The sequence below is a fragment of the Atractosteus spatula genome, chromosome 4 (assembly GCF_055471065.1).
Source record: "Atractosteus spatula isolate fAtrSpa1 chromosome 4, fAtrSpa1.hap1, whole genome shotgun sequence".
NCBI lineage: Eukaryota > Metazoa > Chordata > Actinopteri > Semionotiformes > Lepisosteidae > Atractosteus > Atractosteus spatula.
Window position 1 is genome coordinate 17,480,673 of NC_142709.1, and position 20,014 is coordinate 17,500,686.

The following is a 20,014-nucleotide window of genomic DNA, read 5'->3' on the forward strand; positions in this document are numbered from 1 at the left end:
TGGTTTAACTACTGTATATACCTTTTACCTTATAAGAAAAGAGGGAAATTCCAATAATTAACCTTTTAATTGTTTTTTTCTATTCATTTTAGTTTTTAAGACAATTTGGAATTCAGGGTAGTGCAATACAGTATATTTAACTGGAAGGGACCATTTACTCATTGATTAAATACTCAAATAAATACTACTTTGCATATGGTCCAGCTTCATTAGTCCAAAATAGTGCAACCATTCCTAACAGCTTCATCCAGTACAGGATCGCAGGGACACTGGAGCCTAACCTAGCAAGCAATGGCCACAAGGCAGGATACACCCTGGACAGGGCAAATACAGATACAAACACATGCTCACTTATTCCAGGAACAATTTTCCAAGAAAAATGGGGAGAACATGAACACTCCACACAGACAGCATGATAATAAAGTAACAGGTTGAACACAAAATGGAAAATTTAATCAAAGAAAAATATTCTATTGCACAAAAACAATTTAATACCAGCAATAATAAGAGTTTTACAAAATACACCTACAATTCAATTTCCTTGAAAATCAACACAGCAGTCATTTTCTTTTTGCAGACAGATTGCTCTCTGTTTACTTCACAAGACTCCACTCCTGCATGTGTTGTCCTTCATAGGGCATACTCCTGCTATGCCAGTTCTTGTTTATACAGCTGGGTGGACTGGAGCAAATGGGGAAAAGTGCTTCATTTAAGGTACAAGAGCAATGTCTGCATCAGAGGCTTGTACCCACAAACCCCCAGTTATGAGGCCAGATAATAATTATAATTCTTCTATTATTCTTCTAATCTTTTATTATGTAAACACTAATTTTTCTTTGCAATGAAAATGCAAAAACTTAAATGCACGTCTGGGATGAGCAGTGTTCCATGCAATAGCTAATCTTGCTTCAGTAGTTAAATTTACCAAAAGCTGAATTTTGATTTTAAAAAGGTATTTTTTCTTGTCAGTCTTGTGGTGTGAGGCTGGTTTCACAGAAAGTACAGGGATGTCCAGATCTCATTCATGATTTCAAAATCTTACCCTTGTTCTGTCTTAAAGGCTTGTTTCTTATCTTCATAATTTCATTCCTTAAATACTATCTACATGTTGCAATTATGTCCACAAAACAAATTGTAAAGTTTAAAGTTGCAAAAGACTTAATTCTGAGATCCTCGACTGTGCTACCCTACCATCAGTGGTCAACCTTTGTCAAATTAATGAGATCTAAAATCAAGATTACCACAACAGGTTAGCCTCTCATCAAACCAAGACTCAAACAATTAAATATGCAGCTGAAAGAAACGAGTACATCGAACATGATCAATTGCCATAGCGATTGACAAAATTAGCTTTTAGATTTTACCAATTATCCATACTTTTTTCTCATTTGACACTCTTTCTTCCAAGTGTTCAGTTCATGAGCAGGACAATTTGTGCCTGCAGCATTTCCCTGTGCACCCCTGCCCTTCCCTGCTATATATGATCTATCCACAAACATCTGTCTTCTGACTGCTGTGTGCAGGCTGATATCATTGTACCACCTTACAAGAAACCTTGTTCTTGGTTGTATTATCTTCTGTCCTGGAATCCAGGCCAGTTTTTCCTTGGTCTAACTGTGGTCGACTCTTCCGACTGTTTCTGTCCCAGTGTCATTTTCATCCTTTTTCTCTTGCAATGATGTTACTTTTTAATTCAGCTTGTTATTACTTGATTGTTGTTTTGCTTCCTTTGCTTAAAAAAAATCTGAAGTTCTTTTACACTTTGAGTTCCTTTCTTTCTCTGTCGCTGCTTCTACTTCCAGTGATTATGACCGAGAGCAGTTTGCTGAAAATCAGGTTCCTCTGCTGGTCATTGGGACCAAGTTTGACCAGATTCCAGAGAACAAGCATAATGAGGTACTGACAAAGACTGCTTTTCTGGCTGAGGATTTTAATGCTGAGGAAATAAATCTGGTATGTACTTTCCCTTTGTAGCTGTTGTTTTTTTTTTGTACATTGTAGGTCCTAACCAGCAACATTTCCAAAATCATCTCTGAAGAGAACTGTGCACATTCTATAATTTTACTTTTTTTTCTGAGACTGTTAGGTTTCATATGTGTGAAAAATAGTGCAATAGTGAACCAATGATGTGATGGTTTTTCATATATTGCAGTACTCTTTTATTCATTTTTATGCATAATAAAATGTCCTGCACATAAGTTGTATTCCAAAATGTGATATTTTTTATTGTAAGTTATTTTCTTGGTTTGGAGTTTGCCTTTCTGTCTTTGTCCTTCAAGCAATAATGCTGTGAAGTCTGTCAGAGCCTTTAGATAGTCTTAGTGTCCTGCTCCTCACATTTCCTTCAATAGCATTGTAAATTATGGATCACGGCAAAAACTGTCCTTCCTTATAAATCACTGTTAATTTAATGTTTTTAAAATGTAGGTGTAGGAAACTCTTATTTCTATTTCTGTTTTTAACAGGATTGCACTAACCCAAGGTATTTAGCTGCAGGTTCATCAAATGCTGTAAAATTAAGCAGATTTTTTGACAAGGTAAGTTTCTCTGTATGAGAATAGCAGCAGAAATGGGGTAGTATCAGCTTGTTGACTGTGTGGCATTGTGCAGAAAAGCTAGTCTGTATTGGAGCATGGCCGTCTGTCATGGTCTTTTTCATAAGAATTGGCCATAAGGCAGTTCATGGAAGTAAAAAACCAACTCGAAGAATATGTCTTGAGATGCAGTTTTAAAAAGGCATTGCATTTGCCTATGATGATCTTCCCCACTCGTGGATTAAGACAATCGGGTGTTTTGGCAGTATCAATATATCCCATTTATTAAATACAGAGTGATAGAGCTTTGCCAATATTTGGATGTACCTAGTCCATGTACAAAGACTTATTATTCAGTATTAATACTTTTATTACATTTGCTTATGTTTTTCAGGTAATAGAAAAAAGATACTTCACAAGGGATGGAAACCAGGTTTGTTTTGCTTATGATAATTCTGCTAAAGAAATCTAAAATGAAAGGCTTTTTTTCCCCAAGTGCATTCCTTATCTTGTGTGTTCCTCTAAGAACATAGCCAGATTTAAATTACTATTCTACTTAAACTTTGATTGCTTTGCAAGGGGTGAAGATACAAGCCTTCAGGATTTTCAATGCTATGCTTGACAGTTATTGATCTAGTCAAAATAATAGAATTAATAAAAAGATAAGAATCATCTTCTTTGATTATACACTCTCAGTTTTGCTTATGTATTTGCTTTTAGTTAATTGAAGATCTTATAAAGGATTTTTTTTAAAAGATGTTAGGGTACCTGCTTCAAGATCTGGCTGGGTAGCTTGTTCCAGACTTTGACATCCCTTTGTGTAAAGAAGAGCCCCCTATTGTCCCTTTTAAATACCCTTATTATGATTCATACAGAAATAGATGACAGTATCAGAACAAAAACCAACAAAAAAAACATGTACAGTATGAATTTTTTCTTACTGAACTGTTTGTGTTGCTTAAATGAGTTATATCTGTGTCTCTTCCTCCACAGATAAGTGGCTTCTCAGACAGGAAGCATTTTGGAGCAGGAGGCTTTAAGAACCTTCATAACGACTGACCATCCCATTTGTGTGCAGATACTGGGCCTAGCAGTTCTGAAGACCCTGACTTGAAAACTGTGCCTCCTGGTTGGGTAGAATGGCCTTTGCCTTTGGTACAGAGGTACAATAGTGTCCTGAGTGACAACCGTTTTTCTGCTGTGGAAGAAAGATCACAATGTTTAAAGCAGATATGCAAGGAGCCATGTCACCCCAACAGAGAAATTCCCTTCATAGTCTTTACCTTTTGGAGTGGTTTTCAGGCAGCGGGCAATAATGGTCTTTTTCTGGTTGATTCAGTAGTGTTGCTTCAGCACCTTATGTTTCCATAGAAGGGAGTCTTTAATTCATATGTGGAATGTGACGAAGCACACTGAAGACATGGCAAAACAATTTTCCAAAACAAAATTCTGAAGTACTGATGACTAAAAAGGTCATTAAGTTATTGAACCTAAAGAACATTTCGGTTCATCAAAATATTTTTTTCCAGTTAATTTACTTTAAATGTATTTTAGATGTTGTTTCACATTAGATAAAAGAAGCAGTTTGTCATGTTTTTATCCTTAATACAGGTGGGCTATATTTTTCCTGAGTCATCTGTGTGGCTTTTTGTGACACAAATATATTAGAACAGCATATAGTTTCCAAATCAACCTTATCATTAAATCTGCTACGTAGTGATCAACATCCTAGCTCCAAAATTAAAAATACGTAACATATAAGATTAAATGTTCCAAAAATGTAAAAATACAATAGAAAATCCTGTATATACTGTATATAAAAAGCATACAGCAAAAAAAGAAATTCCCCAAAAATTCCAATGTAATTATAAATACATTTTGGATTTCGCAGAGAAAAAGTCAAGATTGTAACTGGTGCAACGGTGTAGGGTTAAGAAGCTACAGTAAGCAGTCTCTAATTACCTCATGGTGAGGCACTGCTCCAGGGAATGTTTTGATTCCTGAGTATCCTGAGTAAATAGAGATTTAGGAATAAGATTATCTGAGAAATTAATAACTTTGGGCTAATTTCTGTTTTGAAGTTATAAAAGCATGATTCTCAGTAAGGTTCTCAAGACGAAATTTGAATCTTTCTCCTTTTCATTTCTTACAGTGCGTGTCGGGTACAATTCACTGAGTTTTCAAAAATACAATTATAAAAATTAACTGTAGTTTGGATTGATGTTGTATTATATGCAGTTTGACTTGTTGTATTTTGAAATATAAGTGAAATAGAAAATAATTTTGAAAAATTAAATGTTCTTTCAAATCCCAATCCACCACATTTAGATGTTTTATGATTTCCTTTCTAAAGCTGCTGTTTGCCACTCGCCATTTTTTATTATCTGTAAATTTAAGTTTGTTTTTAATTTCAGAATCTAAATGTCTGATATAGATCAGGAAGAGCAATTCATATACAAAATTGTATCTGTTTAGCTAGCATTTTATTTTAAACATTTTTCTTCTCATTAAATTATTCCTTATTATCCTTTGTAGCTTCTCATGCTCAATTGTTCTTTTCTGACCACTCAGACTCATTCATCCCCCTACAGCATGTTTGCTTTGGTTTCATCCTTAGTTTCATAGGCTCAGAGGGGCTAATCTAATGACTGGAGTGCCTGATCCATCAATTTCACTGTTCTCTGTTCTCATTTCTGGTGTGAGTACAGCATCTGAAGCAGAGTCTGCTTGTGTGTGTTTTGCTGACAAACTCTTTACCTACAAGAACATGACTGGAAATAATTCAGGTGACCAAGTAATCGTAGTTACGAGAATGTACGCTGGTAACTTTGACTTATATACTTTATGTACTATAGACCTTATATTAATTGAAATTAGAAGTCTGTTTAGACCAGAAAGACTTGAAAAACATTTTTCTGCAAATGTAATGTCTGCAAAACAGGAAACAATAAACCAACAGGAAGGTATTTAAAGAAGCAGTGCTGTCAATGCATAGCATGCATAAATAAAACTGCACTACTGCTGTTAGCGAGTTGTGTATGCAGGTTTGAAAGACTGATGGTTAAATGTATGACTTTGTTCTTTTGCTGTTGTTTTTACAGCTGGAGTTTTTTTTCAAGATGTTGTGTCATAATAAGAATGCCCTGTGAAACTGAAAGTCTTTCACATCATTCTATTAGTCTAATCAAGTGTGAAAATTGAGCCTGCATTGTTGGATTTTGTTAAAAAATTGAACAGTCTCAAATTTTAAATGCATAGTATTAAATGTTGATATTTCAGTGTTTACAGAAAAGTCTCTCTACACTTTAATTTAAAAAAAACTAAATAGTATAATTAATGAAAGGAAGATAGATTCACTGTGAGGCAATTGAATGTGGTACAATATTATAATATAGTTCAGGTGGGGAGCTGCGTCAGCATGCGTAGGCTGCAAAGGAACAGGTAACAGGTTTATTCCATGCTGAAAAGAAAAGAAAGCAAACACAACGTTTCGGCCGTGGAGCCTCCTTCAGGTTTGATTATAATATTGTGTATTGTGTAAGATTTAAAAGCTAGTGTAATGAGAAAATCCAAAGTAGTAAAAATGTTGAATAAGTTACGAGGGTAAAGAATTACAAGAAGAAGTACCACAACTGTGTGCATTTACATAGAATCACACAGATTCTACAGATAGCAGCCCAGGAATTGAAGCCAGGGCCCCAGTGCTGCACCATAAAGCCCTCATTAGTAACTAATAATGTCAAATATATATTAAATTTCATTACATAATGGTATATAAATACATCATTTCTTAAATTTGTACAACATGTTTCATTACAAAGTATTTTAAATAAAGGATCATACACACTTTATCAACCACTGAAATCAGCTCCTCCTGTGTGCGGGCTGGATGAGGAGCACCAGAAACCAGCTAACACAGTAGTTTAGGTGTAGAAGTGTCAGCTAATTCATTTTAAATCGATTAAAATGTAACTATTTGAACGAAGGGGGAAAAAATGTATGTAGGCCAGACTGAGCAAGCCTGGAGTAGCATTTAGGCAGTTAACACTAATGCCATAGGATATCTCATAACCACAAGTAGTCAGGGCCTTGATTAATATTTCATCTGAAGGATGTCACTTTCTATAGATCCCTGTCACCAAACTGGCAATTGGTTTGGAAACCTGTCTAGTCTAGAGAGAAGAGTGTCAGCTACTGACCCTCCACCTCTTACAGAACCATGATTTTTCTTTTAGGTCTCCAGTGCTGACCAGTCTTAATCTTGTTTAGCTTGTCCAGGCTACTCAGTAATAATGGTATGGCAATTTTAATTTTTGAAGTTCTTGTTTCTCATGTGTAGCTGAAATTCTGTTACTTTTGAAAAAAGTAAGGCTTTTGTGCCAGAAACAACAAAATCACTCTTTGAAACATTCCTGAACACAGAGGAAATTGCTATAAAATGCAAATTTCTCACTATGCAATCTGGTGTCAAAACCTCTTTTTTAAAGTAGGTTTTACCTTATTTGTTTTAACACCTGATATATGCTAAATCATTGAACTGTAAAATATCATTGAGATAAAAAAATGGTGTTACAGTATTTTGTTCTGTACTTCAGAATGAGAAATGACCTTTTTTTTTTCCTAACACAATTTAAAAGTAAGCAAACCAGTTAAATAATAATCTTAAATATTTATGGAATTGTCATGGTGGTACAGTGATTAGCATTGCTCCCTTGGAATGCTGTAGTCATGGGTTCAATTCTGCACTTATGGTGTTACTTGTATGGGTTTCCTCTAGGTGCTCAGGATTCTGCACTGAGAAAATTCCTCATGTTTTACTCTTTCAATAAAATCAGATTAAAACAAAATGGCATTCGAAGCTCTCACCCCCACCATTGGACTTCCGTTTTTACTTTTTAATGTACTACAAGGTGAATAAAGGTCATAACTGAGAAAAAACCAAAAGGAGGTCATGGTAAAACCCTTTATGGCCATAAAATACAAACTGTGGATAGATGTTGACCAAACTCGCCACAAAAGCAGGTACAGTATTTAGCACACTGCAGTTTAAACATTGTGTTTTTTTTCTTCTTCATTTTTACTATTCAGTGTGCCTGTACAGCATTTACTTCTGCCATTATTTTTCCAATTATTAAATATTCAAATATTCACATCATAATTATTCATATACTGTAATTATGTTAATGTAAATCACCCCTGAAATATAACATCACTTGTGTGTGTGTCTGGGTAGACTTTGTAAAGCTGTTTCTATGTGCTTATAACTTTCAATGTTGCTTAGATGCCGAAATAAAAAAATAAGTGTTTGAAAGTGTGGTGTCATGCACCGTCCGTCTACCTCCTTATATCGAATTAGTTTCTATTTTTCAGCAGTGTGGTTACAATTTAGTGGGTATTGAAACCATTAAAAAAGCCACAGGGAGATGTACTATAAGAACATCAAACATCACTTACTATAAGATAGTCGGCTAAGCACATGAAACAACTAAAAGCTCTATGTTTTGCATAATGATATTTTTAGTGCATCTGGTGAAAAAGCGGAAAGCAGGGGTCAGCAGTTCAAATGTGCTTTTATTTTTTTTTATTTTATTATTATTGCATTTTTTTCAAATATGATTTGTGAATGCTTCCTGCATTATGAGAGTCAGTCTGATCTCATGGATATGGGAAAAGATGGACATTTACAAGACTGCAAATTCTGGACAAGGAGCAGAAAGCTTGTTTTACAAATGCATACAAATGTTTCAACTACGTTTACGCATACATAGCAGGAAATTGTGGTCAAAAGGTTCATTTAAAAAAAAACAACAGATAATTTTCCATTTTACACCTTTAAACTTTGAACAATGAAGGGGCATTCAGATGTTTCCCACTGCTTGAAGCCAAGTGGGTTTCAGTGGAAAAATGTGTAACAATTCTTCTCCAGAAATGACTCTTTTTCCATTACTTTCCTAAGTTATTTTTAGCACATCTATATTGTTTAAATGACTTTAATTAAGTGAAGTTTTCACCTTTCAAATGCTATTTTGTAGAAAGCTGATATAACGAATTGGATAGAATACTCATATTCATATTATACCAGCTGATGGATGGACATTCCCAAACCAGTGAAGATGAATTAAAAATGTAATATTTCAAGTCTTAGACTATTTAACTGTTTCCACTTATATGCAGCAGCCACCAATTATCTGTTTTATGAGTTTTGTTTTTAAATATATCTAATTGCAATGTATTTTGAATATTCATTTAAAATAGAAACTTTTTTTCTTAATATGTAATAATTGTATTCATGTATTTGTACATGGAAGCACAGTACACATTTTAAATGGTTCTAATAAGTGTTACTTTCCTCCCTTGAATTCTTAAAAACAAAATTTGTTTTTATTCCTTACAGTTCTTTGGTGCTACAAATGGATCAAATTGAAATACAAACATCTACATGTTTTACTGTATTACCGAAAGAGCAAAGCATTCCAAGTCAAGTAATGAAGACATTACTAGTCTATTACTAGTGTGCACACCAAAATGTGTTGTGGTTTGCCACTGTTGTTAGTGATGTACATAGCACAACCATCAGTCACAGATGCAGATGCATAACTTTGAAATTAAGGTCACTGAATGTAAAGCCAATATTTCTAGTTTAAATCAAAACCCTTTGTCCCTGTGTTCCTTCACTCTCTCATGCTGAACCTTCCTAGTTCTTCCTATCATAAAAAGGAAAATGTCTCAGAATTGTTCTTTTTGTATACTTTGCAGTAGACTCCTGTTAATATGAGGGTGTAATCTTGCATTGCACTCTATTTTTCTAGTAGAAGAATTTGATTTGCCACTTCCTGGGAATATATATTTTTACAGGGACAGGAAATATAATTTGATATGTTATAAGGACTACGAGAAAACAGCAATCAAAAGAATCATCAAATATGAAATATACTGTAATTGTATTTATTGACATTACACCAGTAAATTATGATATCTACCCATTCATCTTCTTTCTTGCTTTATTTAATTCAGGGTCATGGGGGAGCTGGAGTCTGTCACAGCTAGCAACTTAATTCTGTCAAGCGAAATATTTAAAAAAAGAATTTAGAAATAATAATTCTATCTCAGCAACTCAGAATACCTAAAAAAAGAGAAAGATAGGAAAAATGTGATTTTCACTGGATTTGTCGTAGATTAGGCACAAATTCAACAGGGCAGATGTTTAATTTTTCATTTTTTCATTTATCCATTTTAGGAAACTATGAACTTTCATATAGACATGTGGATATCTGGAATCATCACACTTTGGTCCAGAGTATGAAACCACTCCTAACGTTTCAGGAGTAGTGTTGCAAATCAAGGGTCCTCCCGAGTCACCCTGAAACAAAGCAATAAACAAAATGAGTACAATCACATAATAAAAGTCAGTTTAATGTATTGGTCTCTAGAATGAGTCAAAGAACTCTGTTCCTTCCCACTTTCTTCACTGAAAAGATATTTCTACTGTGTTACAAGAAGTCACTGTCATTACGGGAATTCCTAAGTTCTGCACAGAGACCAAAGTGAAGAAAATTAAGGGGACAGATTTGCAAATAATTGAAGTAAAGTGCTTATACATGGACACGTAAACTTAATGTGCATGTCATTGATTTGGTTCATTCATAACGATCTTTCCTTATACTCCCTAATATAAAGATGATTTCCAAAAGTATGTTACCTACCTGACAAACCCCACTTTTTCCATTTCTGAAATGTGTGCACAGCATATTTTTGCTGTTAAAGTATCTCTGCCAAATCTTCTTGCATTGTTTATTGTCTTCAATAGTGAGAGTTGCTTCTTGCAGAACACTTTCGCCATTCCCGTTCGCAGTTTTCTTGCCCCAGCCAGCCACAGAGCACTTGGTGTTAACTTTAACTTTAACTTCTTTCTTTGGCAGTGTAAGTAGTTTCACATTTTCATTAAGTGTGGCATTTGCCTTGAGCTAGTTACAAAGCAGAATGAAGAAATACTGTAACACCAAAGAAAAATTTCATCTTTACATAAATTGTATGAAAAAGAAATACAGTACTACATAAAACTTTATTTTATTTCATCTTAATTTTATATTTATTGTGTTGTTGGAATATAATAGTTATTATTACCTTGTATTACCTTGTACCTTATCTATAACATAACATTTCAAAGTGAAGACTGAAACCAGTTTTCTGGCTTAATGTTAACTCAATGTTGGCCTGAACATGTACACATTTGTTTTGATGTTGAAACATTTTAATAACTATGACACTGTATAACTGTGTCGTTTGAGTGTTAAAAACTATAAAATAAACACTGAAATAACCCAATGAAACAGTTAATGAGACAGATGAAGTATGTTCGCAGGTGAAAAAAAACTTTAAATGTGGAAAGCTAATGGTACCGTACCTTCAATAACATTAAGTCAAAGTCTAAAGGGCTTAACGAATGTAAGCCATGTTTATAGAATTTTTTCACTCCAATTTTCTGCTGCGATTTCTCTTCCTTCTTTATATCGTGGGCACCCAAAACCACAGTCAGAGGCATGTTGCTAAAAGGAACAGAGAAAACAGTGGTGTTAAAAAATAAAATTAAAGGAACTTGGATTCATGTAAGCTTATTTTGGAACCACATATGCTTCCAACTTCACTTTCTCACAAAATAAATTTACCATTTCATTTAAAAGTGTATTGAGGAATGGTTATGTTTTTAATTAATAATTTAAAATTATTTCTTTAATATTACTTAAAATGCAATCTATTGCAATTACATGTTCCTTGTGTATGGAAATGTACACAAGCTATATTAAACATTGCTTTTCAACATGATTTCCCTAACGTGTTTTTCATTTTAAAACCTTTTCCCAACACTGTGTACATACAGGTCTTACTGTTGGAGTGATGAAGGAGGGAGGGAATGGTGAGTGTGTATTTACAAAGCAGCCAAACATCAAATTCAACTGTCTGGATAATTATTACAATCAGACATACAATCTGCTATATTAGAAATAGCAGATTTGCTCAAGGTGCAGTTATAACCTTAGTCAGATATAAAATTATAATTCAGTTATGAATCATGTCAAAATGGCAGCCATGCTTGTGAAATGTCCTGTAAATCTAACAAAAATAAACTAAATTTTGTTACTAAAAAGAAAATGGTGACCGCATGGTTTGGTTTAAAATGATAATGTCTGTTGCTGTTCTTTCTCCACGAACATGTGCCATGTTCTTAGTTTGTTAAAGGTTAAAGGTCTGAAGCTTAAAGAGAGCTCAGAACACTGGACTGACACAAAAATGACCAAAATTCAAGTCTCACAGATGACTATTAATCAACAAGCAAAAGACCTGATGCTTGGCCAGTTGACATTTTTATACTGATATTTCATGTGAAGGTGGCACAGTAGCACAGTGGTTTGCACTGCTGCTTTGCAGCTCTGTGGCCCTAGGTTAATTTCTTGGGGTGTTGTGTGGAATGTGTTTGTTCCACTGGTGTTCATGTGGATTTCCTCCCACAGTCTAAAGATGTACTAGTAGGTTAATTGGTTTCTGGGAAAAATAGCCCCAGTGTGAATCTGTGTGTTTGTGTCTGTGTGTGCCCTGTGTTCGATTGGCGTGTTGTCCAGAGTATATCCTGTCTTGTGCTTATTGCTTGCCAGGATAAGTGCTAGTATTCCCTGTGACCCTGAACTGGATAAAGCAGTTATAAAATATAATGATGAATGTTTTAAGTGACAGTAAACTATTCTTTGAATAATATTATTTTTTCTTCAGATTCATAGTCTTCTATAAACTTGTACAATCAAACTTAAAGACATTTTCATAGAATGATTAAAACTCACTTATAACAGTGTGCAGCTGTCAAAACGAAGTCTTCACGGATCAGAAATCCTCCACAGATGTGATGGCCATCCCTCTGTAGTGATGCCATGTAAGGCCTGGAGTGTGGTTTTGCAGTCTCCCCTCCAATAACATAACTGTCAAAAGCTCCTTTAGAAGATTGAGAGTCTTAGATGAAATGTTAGTATGTTCAACACATAAAAAAGCAAGTTACTTGTAGTTTAATGCTAAATTAGGCAGAGTTGGAAAGGCCTTCAGCATTCTTTATCTAACCTTACACAGAACTAAAAGAAGTGCTTTAAACTGAATAAGAACGTATTGACTCATTTTCGGTTCATTTTAAATGCCACTAAAAAATTAACAGCTATCTTATTAGTCTTTGAAATTTATCAAGGCACCACAGAATGGCAAATTGCAATATACCATTGCAGATTCCTGCCCCTTTATCCTGACACTGTACAAACCTCAATATGGATGAGAATTTGTTTTAGAAGTACCAATCCCTAAGTTAGTCAAATAAATTGTCAAAGAGAATACGGAAATACAAGAGGCTCACAATATAGTTACTGTATGTTTAATTTGATTGACATATATGCATGAGATAATGGCCCCCAGATAAACATTACTGAGATCTAAAGCCGCCTAAAATCTTCAGTAAAATTCCTCAGTAAATTCATGTCTGTGGGCTTAGGTGTTATAAGGAAAATTCAGAAACACACTCACAATTGTGTTATTTTTTAGGTTTATTCCCAATATTTCAACAATTATAATTTATTTCATTTTCTTATCCTTATGGAATGTGGTGACATTCATCATTACCACTGTACTGTATATATAAAGATAAGAGATGAATGCACTGACTGCTCAAATAATCAAGAAACAGAAAAACAGCTAAAAAAATCTGCATTAGATAAAATGAGCTATAACATTATTGCCCATCCAAAGGTGTTAAAAGTTGTTTTGGACATCACCATACAAAACTACAAAAAAAAGCACAACATAAACAAAATTCACGTTAAAAATTAACAATAGTCTTGGACATGCAACAATAAGAACTGTATACACAGACTTGCTCTACCCATATTATACTATCATTACACAAAATCCAATTGCTCCCCACAGGAAACAAGCATAATGTATAGTCGTGTTTAATATACCGAACCCAGGGAATACAGCATTTCTTGTATACACTTTTCTTGGCCACAGGCATTTTTAGATGCCTTGCTGAAGGTAGCATTTAGAAATGGGAATGACCAGGGTGGGAGGGGTCATCAATGATAAGCTGAACTTTCTTTTGAACTGCAATTTAATACAGCTCATCAAGCTGTTTCTATGGTCGCCCAATTCTTTTTCTAGCAAAATTAACAATCCTGTCCACTTTCTCTTTACTGTTTACAATTATTTACAATTTCTGGCCAATTTCCCTTAATACCTTTTCAAGTTCTTAATACCTGGACTACCATTGCATATCGTAATACCAAAAGGTAAGGATGATTTGGACCAACATTCTATAAACTCTTTCTCAAACACTTTGAGCTACCTCAAACCCTTACAGCTTCCTGATGGGCTGACTAGTCTCCTTACGTAAATAAGATTTAAATAGCAGCAGTAATAAGGGTTTTAAAAAAAATGTAATTCAATTTTCCTGAAAATCATTGTAGCAATAATTTTCTGTTTTTAGATTGTCACCGACATGTACAAACCATTCACTGTTTCCCTGATGAAGTGTGATCATTTCTATGTTTCCATTTCCATGGAGCAGATATTGTAAATATTAGAAACCATCAATACATAAGCATGTAATGCAATTTAGAAATTTTAACAAATTTTTATACTTCCACATACTGTATAAGGCTCTGGAAAAAAGAAAATTCAAAGCCAGCATTTCTAATCTGTCTCTTTTTCTTGAGGTAATTAGACCGTACAGTAATTGACTGTAAAATAATTCTTTATTTTATGAATATTGCGTGAACTTGTGGGAAAAGCTGGTGTCTTACCTGCTGGAGTCTTCAGGACAAGGAGAAAGAAGATGAGTTTGAACATTATGAGTATATTGACACTACACAAAAACCACCAGTGTCTGAGGGTCTTTGCCAGCCTTTTTATATGCACTGAACAGGAAACAGTGGTCAAATGAATTCATTTAAAAACCAAAACTGATGTAGTGCTTGGTTTAACTATATACCTTTTACCTTATAAGAGAAGAGGGGAATTCCAATAATTAATCTTTTGATTGTTTTTTTCTTTTCATTTTAGTTTTTAAGATAATTTAGAATTCAGGGTAGTACAATACAGTATATTTAACTGGAAGGGACCATTTGCTCATTGATGAAATACTCAAATAAATACTACTTTGCATATGGTCCAGCTTCACTAGTCCAAAATAGTGCATCCATTCCTAACAGCTTCATCCAGTACAGGATCGCAGGGACACTGGAGCCTAACCTAGCAAGCAATGGACACAAGGCAAGACATTAGACAGGGCAAATACAGATACAAACACATGCTCACTTATTCCAGGAACAATTTTCCAAGAAAAATGGGGAGAACATGAAAACTCCACACAGACAGCACGATAATAAAGAAACAGGTTGAACAGAAAATGGAAAATTTAATCAAAGAAAAATATTCTATTGCACAAAAACAATTTAATACCAGCAATAATAAGAGTTTTACAAAATACACCTACAATTCAATTTACTTTAAAATCAACACAGCAGTCATTTTCTTTTTGTAGACAGATTGCTCTCTGTTTGCTTCACATGACTCCACTCCTGCATGGGTTGTCCTTCATAGGGCATACTCCTGCTATGCCAGTTCTTGTTCATACAGCTGGGTGGACTGGAGCAAATGGGGGAAAAGTGCTTCATTTAAGGTACAAGAGCAATGTCTGCATCAGAGGCTTGTACCCACAAACCCCCAGTTAAGAGGCCAGATAATAATTATAATTCTTCTATTATTCTTCTAATCTTCTATTATTTTCTTGTGTCTGTAACTGTGGCATATATTCCATATAACATGAAGGGGAACATTGCAGACAGAACTGAGAATTAGTATTCTTGTACAGCATGAATGTTGTGATGAGTGTGTAAGATAATAATCAAGATTATAAATGTGTTTAATCATGAGAGTATATTAGGCAGGCGCAGATATGATATGAAAAACTGTAAATATTCTGTATGTTAGTATGTATAGTAAGTTAAGTAAATTAAGTGTTGGCTTCTATCATCCAGTCTCCTGGTTTGGAATTGGTTTTAATCATACCTTTTCTGTTTACAAACTATACTGAACCTCATGACTGCATGTATTTACTTAGTAAGAAAATGACAAAACTTTGATCTGCTTTTTAGAAATAATTTATTTGTCAGTCACTGTTAACCAAGAGACATTTTTGCATTCATTTAAACACTCAAATTCTTTAATGCAATAATCTGACTGAGCCACTTTGCTGAAGGGCACAACAGTAGTGTCATGCCTATAATTTGAGCCCACAGTCTTCCAGTTAGGTGTCCAAAAACTTACAGTACTATACCACAGCACTGCTTCAATAACACACTTTTCAGAGCCAGCATTATGTGGATAGATAAACAACTAAAATATTTTGAAAGCAAACCAGGGTATCATCAGTGCCTTTCAGTATTTTCATTACTTGTATCAGGTCCCCTTATAGCCCAATCTATTCAAGACTGAAAAGTGTATCGGTCTCGGTCTCGGTCTCTGGACTGTTTCCAGCGTAGCATCTTTTACTATCTAGATGGACCAAGAAAAACTCCTGCATATACAGACAAAAGAACTGACCTACCTTATATTTTCCTTGTATAGTATCTTCCTTCAAACTGTGAAGTTTGTGATTCATATTATCCTGAGTACAGATTTCAAACTCTGTAAATTCCTGCAAGAATTTGGTCAGGAGATTTTAAAAAAAAGACTTTTAAATATCATTGTGTCAGAATAAATTTTGCTCTCTGAAATATCAGTTTTTAATATACCAGTTTCCCTAGTTCTTCACACCCTAAGCCCAAAACACAAATTCCTAAATTCTTGCTCAATAAAGTTTTAGTTACTCGTTTTATTCTCTGAAGAAGTTGCCATACAGTATACTGTATTTTGTATAAGCATATCTATAAGCATGTTGACTCCTGTGTCATGGCTACATCCTTTTCCTTTGACAGAATCTAAGTCGTGACATTTTGCATGTATAGTATCTGATTGTGCTGCCTAGCAGTTTCACAGGTGCTAGGAACATTTGCCCACAGTTTGTCAGACCTCCTACAGTCATCAGTGTACCCACAGTCCAGCACTACCCAAGTATATACAATAACTTCATTCTACTAAATACTAGCAATTACATTAAATGTATCACCATTTCAAAAGAACAGAACAAAAAAGCTTTTCACACTACATGGTCCCATCTTTGTGTGTTTCTTGCCGCATTACAATAAAAAGTCAACACGCCATCTTGTATTCAAGAACACCAACTTTATTCAAAAACATACTTGGCTCAGTACGGACATCCAGGCATTCTTCCTTCTACAGTACCAGAATAAATAAAAAAGCTCCACTTCCACAATTATTTCAGGTGTCTCTAGCATCCTCTTCAGTTTCATTTTTGCTGCCCTTCCCTGGCCGTGTTGGACAAAACTGGAAAAATCAGGAGAGAGTGCCAGGACCCTGTGACCTACTGTACACAGGCTGAGGCCTATACAGTATGTCTCCTCTGGTTGGTCAGCTGCTCTGCTTTGATGAGCTAAAATCCCAGGACCTGAATAAAAGGCAATATCATGGTACACTGTCTTTCCTTCCTTTCTTTCTTCTTTTTTCCTCCTTCCTTTCTCCCAAATCAAATGTATGAATGTCTTTCATGGATAAAGTTTACACAGTAGCTATTAAACAAAAAAGTGAGACACAAAATCACAGCAACAGAAATCATATTCTTAACCTTACTCCACAGAAAGTTAAGAGCTGTCATTTTGAACCAAAGACAGAGATTTAATTCCAAATAAGAATGAGCATGGTAAAATAATAAAAAAAAACTGAGCAGAAATGTGAATATGGGACAAAAACACACACAAAATAATCTGCAAAGACTCAAAAAAAAAAAAGGCCAAAGTAACGCCAGAATTTCTTGATTCTTCTTCTGGGCTCCAAAACAGTCGTTTCTATTAAAACAATGTGCCCTCTCCATGCCTTGTCCACACAGTGCCAAATCTGAAAAAATCATGCTTTTTTTTCAGGAATCTGGTTGGCCTCTTTCAAACCTTACATGCAGATGCTATTGCAGGGGAATTATTAAAATTAATAATAAAACTATTATTCACCTCCACTTCTCACACACATATTTGAATAGGATATAAACATCAGAACCTATAATAGAGTAAAATCTTTTGGCAACATTGTGAAATACTGTTTCTGTAATCAAATGAAAGTCTAGAGGCATTTCTAAAGCATAAAACAAAAACCTAAGAAGAAAAAAAAATATTTCATCAAATGGAGGCTTAATAACTCAATGGCAATTGTGTCATCTTATCTAGTAAGCAGGAAACATTAATAATTAACAGGAAACATTTTAAAAGTGTTGTTCTAAATATGCAGACATATACTTTGTAGTGCATTGCTTTGCCACTGAGCTGTGAAATGAATGTGTGTGGTTTTGACAGGTGGTAAACAGAGCAATTTATTTTTGCAGGAAACTAACCCATTTTCTGCACAAGAAACAAGAAGATACAAAGTGTAAGGTATCAGAAGTGAACTTGACATAAGAACAAAATACAGGTCATAAATGAGAAGAAGCCATTCTGCGAGTCTACCATCTGGCTCTTTGTTGGTAGTTAATTGATCCAATGACCTCATCCAGCTGTTTTTTCAAAGAAATCAGTGAATCAGTTTTGTTGCTATGGAACTTGTTCTCCCATGACCCTCTGGGTAAATAAGTGCCTTTTGTTTTCAGTTTTAAATCTAGTGCTGTAGATAATAGAACTGTGCCTAACAGAACCCCTTTAATGAAAATTATTTTGATGAATTTATTAAACCTTATCACTCCCACCTCCTTTATAGAGATCTTTATAATTTTTATTTTCCTTTTGGGGGAAAATAATTTGAAGCTACTTCAGTTGGAAATAACCAACTGTAAAATTCAGTACAGCTTGACATGGTAGACCATGGCACCGTTTCACCCCTGATTCTGTTACATCTAGCTCACTGCAGTTGTTCCCTTGTTATTCTTTGCCAACATGGCCTTATGTTTTTCAAGCAGGAAATGCTGCTGCCAGAGTAAGTGAACCATAACTCCCTAGCTGACATGATCCCACAGGTGTCTGTGCACTGTCATAGGTAAAGCACATTGGTTTTATCATGCAATCCAGCAATGCAGTAATTCATTACTACTTGAACCCCAGGACTGTTATTTAAACTGAATGGAAATAGAGGATTAGGTACTTGGTTTCTAGGTGCTCCATAACAATAACCTTTTTATATAGACAATAAAATCCAAGGGAAACGTATCACTCCAAGACCAGTAGTGTGTAAAAACAACTTTAACACATTGGATCTGCTCTTACATGCTTAAAGAGATTCTGTGATCTATGTTTCCAATACACTAATATTCACAGTACCATTAAGAATGGTATATTTAACATGATGCTGTATTGAAAATGGGAATCCTTATTAACGATCACTTCTTCAGAAAAAGGTCCCTGAGGGCTTTTAACCTTTGCTGCCAATACTGCATCTAATGCACTGTAGTCCTTGCGAAGTAAACAATCAAATATTGAATGGAATCATAACCTACTTGGCATTAGTATATTTTTCATTTTTTTAAATTGAAACTGTTAGGTGTCCATTTGAAATCTCAGAGGTACTTAATAGTTAAAACAGACAACCTTTAAGGTGAATAGAAATCCTTTTGTGTCACATAGCAAGATTTCTATTTGAAAATATAGTACAATAACTACCTGAATAAACTCATCTGCCTTGCATTTAAATACTGAAATAGTGAAACCATGTTATTTTTGTTGATAAGCTATTATGGTTTTCCAATTTCAATGATCAATTTTTTATTTCATGATTTTAGAGTTCTTTAGAGTTTTGTACTACAGTATGTTCAAGTAAACTGTATTACAAAACTGGTGGACCTTTATTTGGAAAGTTGCACTAATGAACATGACACTTTATTTCAATGTAGTGTTTAATACCAATAGAATTAGTTTTAAATACTATAAGTTACATATCTGCACTGCCTTCCCATCTTAATAAATAAATTGAAAAATTAAGCTGTATGCTTTCTTAGTATTACAGGCATAAGGCAATAAACTGCAAAAATGAAAAACCTTTAATGCAGTGAGTTGCTACTTGAAACAGCCACTAAATCTGCTGAAGACACACCAGAGTCTATCCTAATATTTAAAACGGTTACTCGTGCTATGCTAAACGTCTGTTATTATATAATAACACAGACCGACTTACAGTGAAAGGCTAATTTCTTACCTGCAAGATACAACAGTTGTAGAAGAAATAAACTGTGATGTAAGACACGACAAGCCTATAGTCACTGAAAAGGTTTAAGCATCCTAAACAGCTTCTTTTATATACATTTGGCAGGAAAATGTGGTAAGCAAATCTTGATAGTATAGAATGACACCTAAGCCTTATGC

General features: G+C 34.5%; 2 protein-coding genes across 3 annotated transcripts; one reads left to right on the forward strand and one right to left on the reverse strand.

The window, feature by feature from the left end:
• The first annotated feature begins 725 nt into the window (after positions 1–725).
• LOC148835959 (rab-like protein 3) lies at positions 726–3,593 on the forward strand. Its single transcript, XM_088913109.1, has 5 exons — positions 726–769; positions 1,803–1,953; positions 2,466–2,537; positions 2,929–2,967; positions 3,528–3,593. The coding sequence occupies exons 1-5, from the start codon at positions 726–728 to the stop codon at positions 3,591–3,593; spliced, it is 372 nt and encodes a 123-aa protein (XP_088769235.1).
• A 4,495-nt stretch (positions 3,594–8,088) lies between these two features.
• Positions 8,089–14,437, reverse strand: LOC148835960 (granzyme B-like). 2 transcript variants are annotated; one of them, XM_088914058.1, is made up of 5 exons: positions 14,363–14,437; positions 12,368–12,515; positions 10,939–11,080; positions 10,238–10,498; positions 8,089–9,894 (listed from the first exon to the last, which is right to left on the reverse strand). In XM_088914058.1, exons 1-5 carry the CDS (start codon positions 14,406–14,408, stop codon positions 9,739–9,741), a joined length of 753 nt encoding a protein of 250 aa, XP_088770184.1. In that variant the 5' UTR covers positions 14,409–14,437; the 3' UTR covers positions 8,089–9,738. The 2 variants fall into 2 exon arrangements, with proteins under 2 accessions (XP_088770184.1, XP_088770185.1); XM_088914059.1 differs by having other exon boundaries at positions 12,368–12,512; positions 14,363–14,424.
• Between the last annotated feature and the right edge of the window lie 5,577 nt (positions 14,438–20,014).

Bases quoted from the DNA above. Each gene is read 5' to 3' on its own strand.
- LOC148835959 (XM_088913109.1), top strand. From the start codon at position 726: ATGTCTGCATCAGAGGCTTGTACCCACAAACCCCCAGTTATGAG. The intron at 1,954-2,465 runs GTATGTACTTTC...TGTTTTTAACAG, and splicing joins ATGCTGAGGAAATAAATCTG to GATTGCACTAACCCAAGGTA. The intron at 2,538-2,928 runs GTAAGTTTCTCT...TATGTTTTTCAG, and splicing joins TAAGCAGATTTTTTGACAAG to GTAATAGAAAAAAGATACTT.
- LOC148835960 (XM_088914058.1), bottom strand. From the start codon at position 14,408: ATGTTCAAACTCATCTTCTTTCTCCTTGTCCTGAAGACTCCAGCAG. The intron at 12,516-14,362 runs GTAAGACACCAG...AATCTTCTAAAG, and splicing joins TGTCCTGAAGACTCCAGCAG to GAGCTTTTGACAGTTATGTT. The intron at 11,081-12,367 runs GTGAGTTTTAAT...TGTTCCTTTTAG, and splicing joins ACAGCTGCACACTGTTATAA to CAACATGCCTCTGACTGTGG.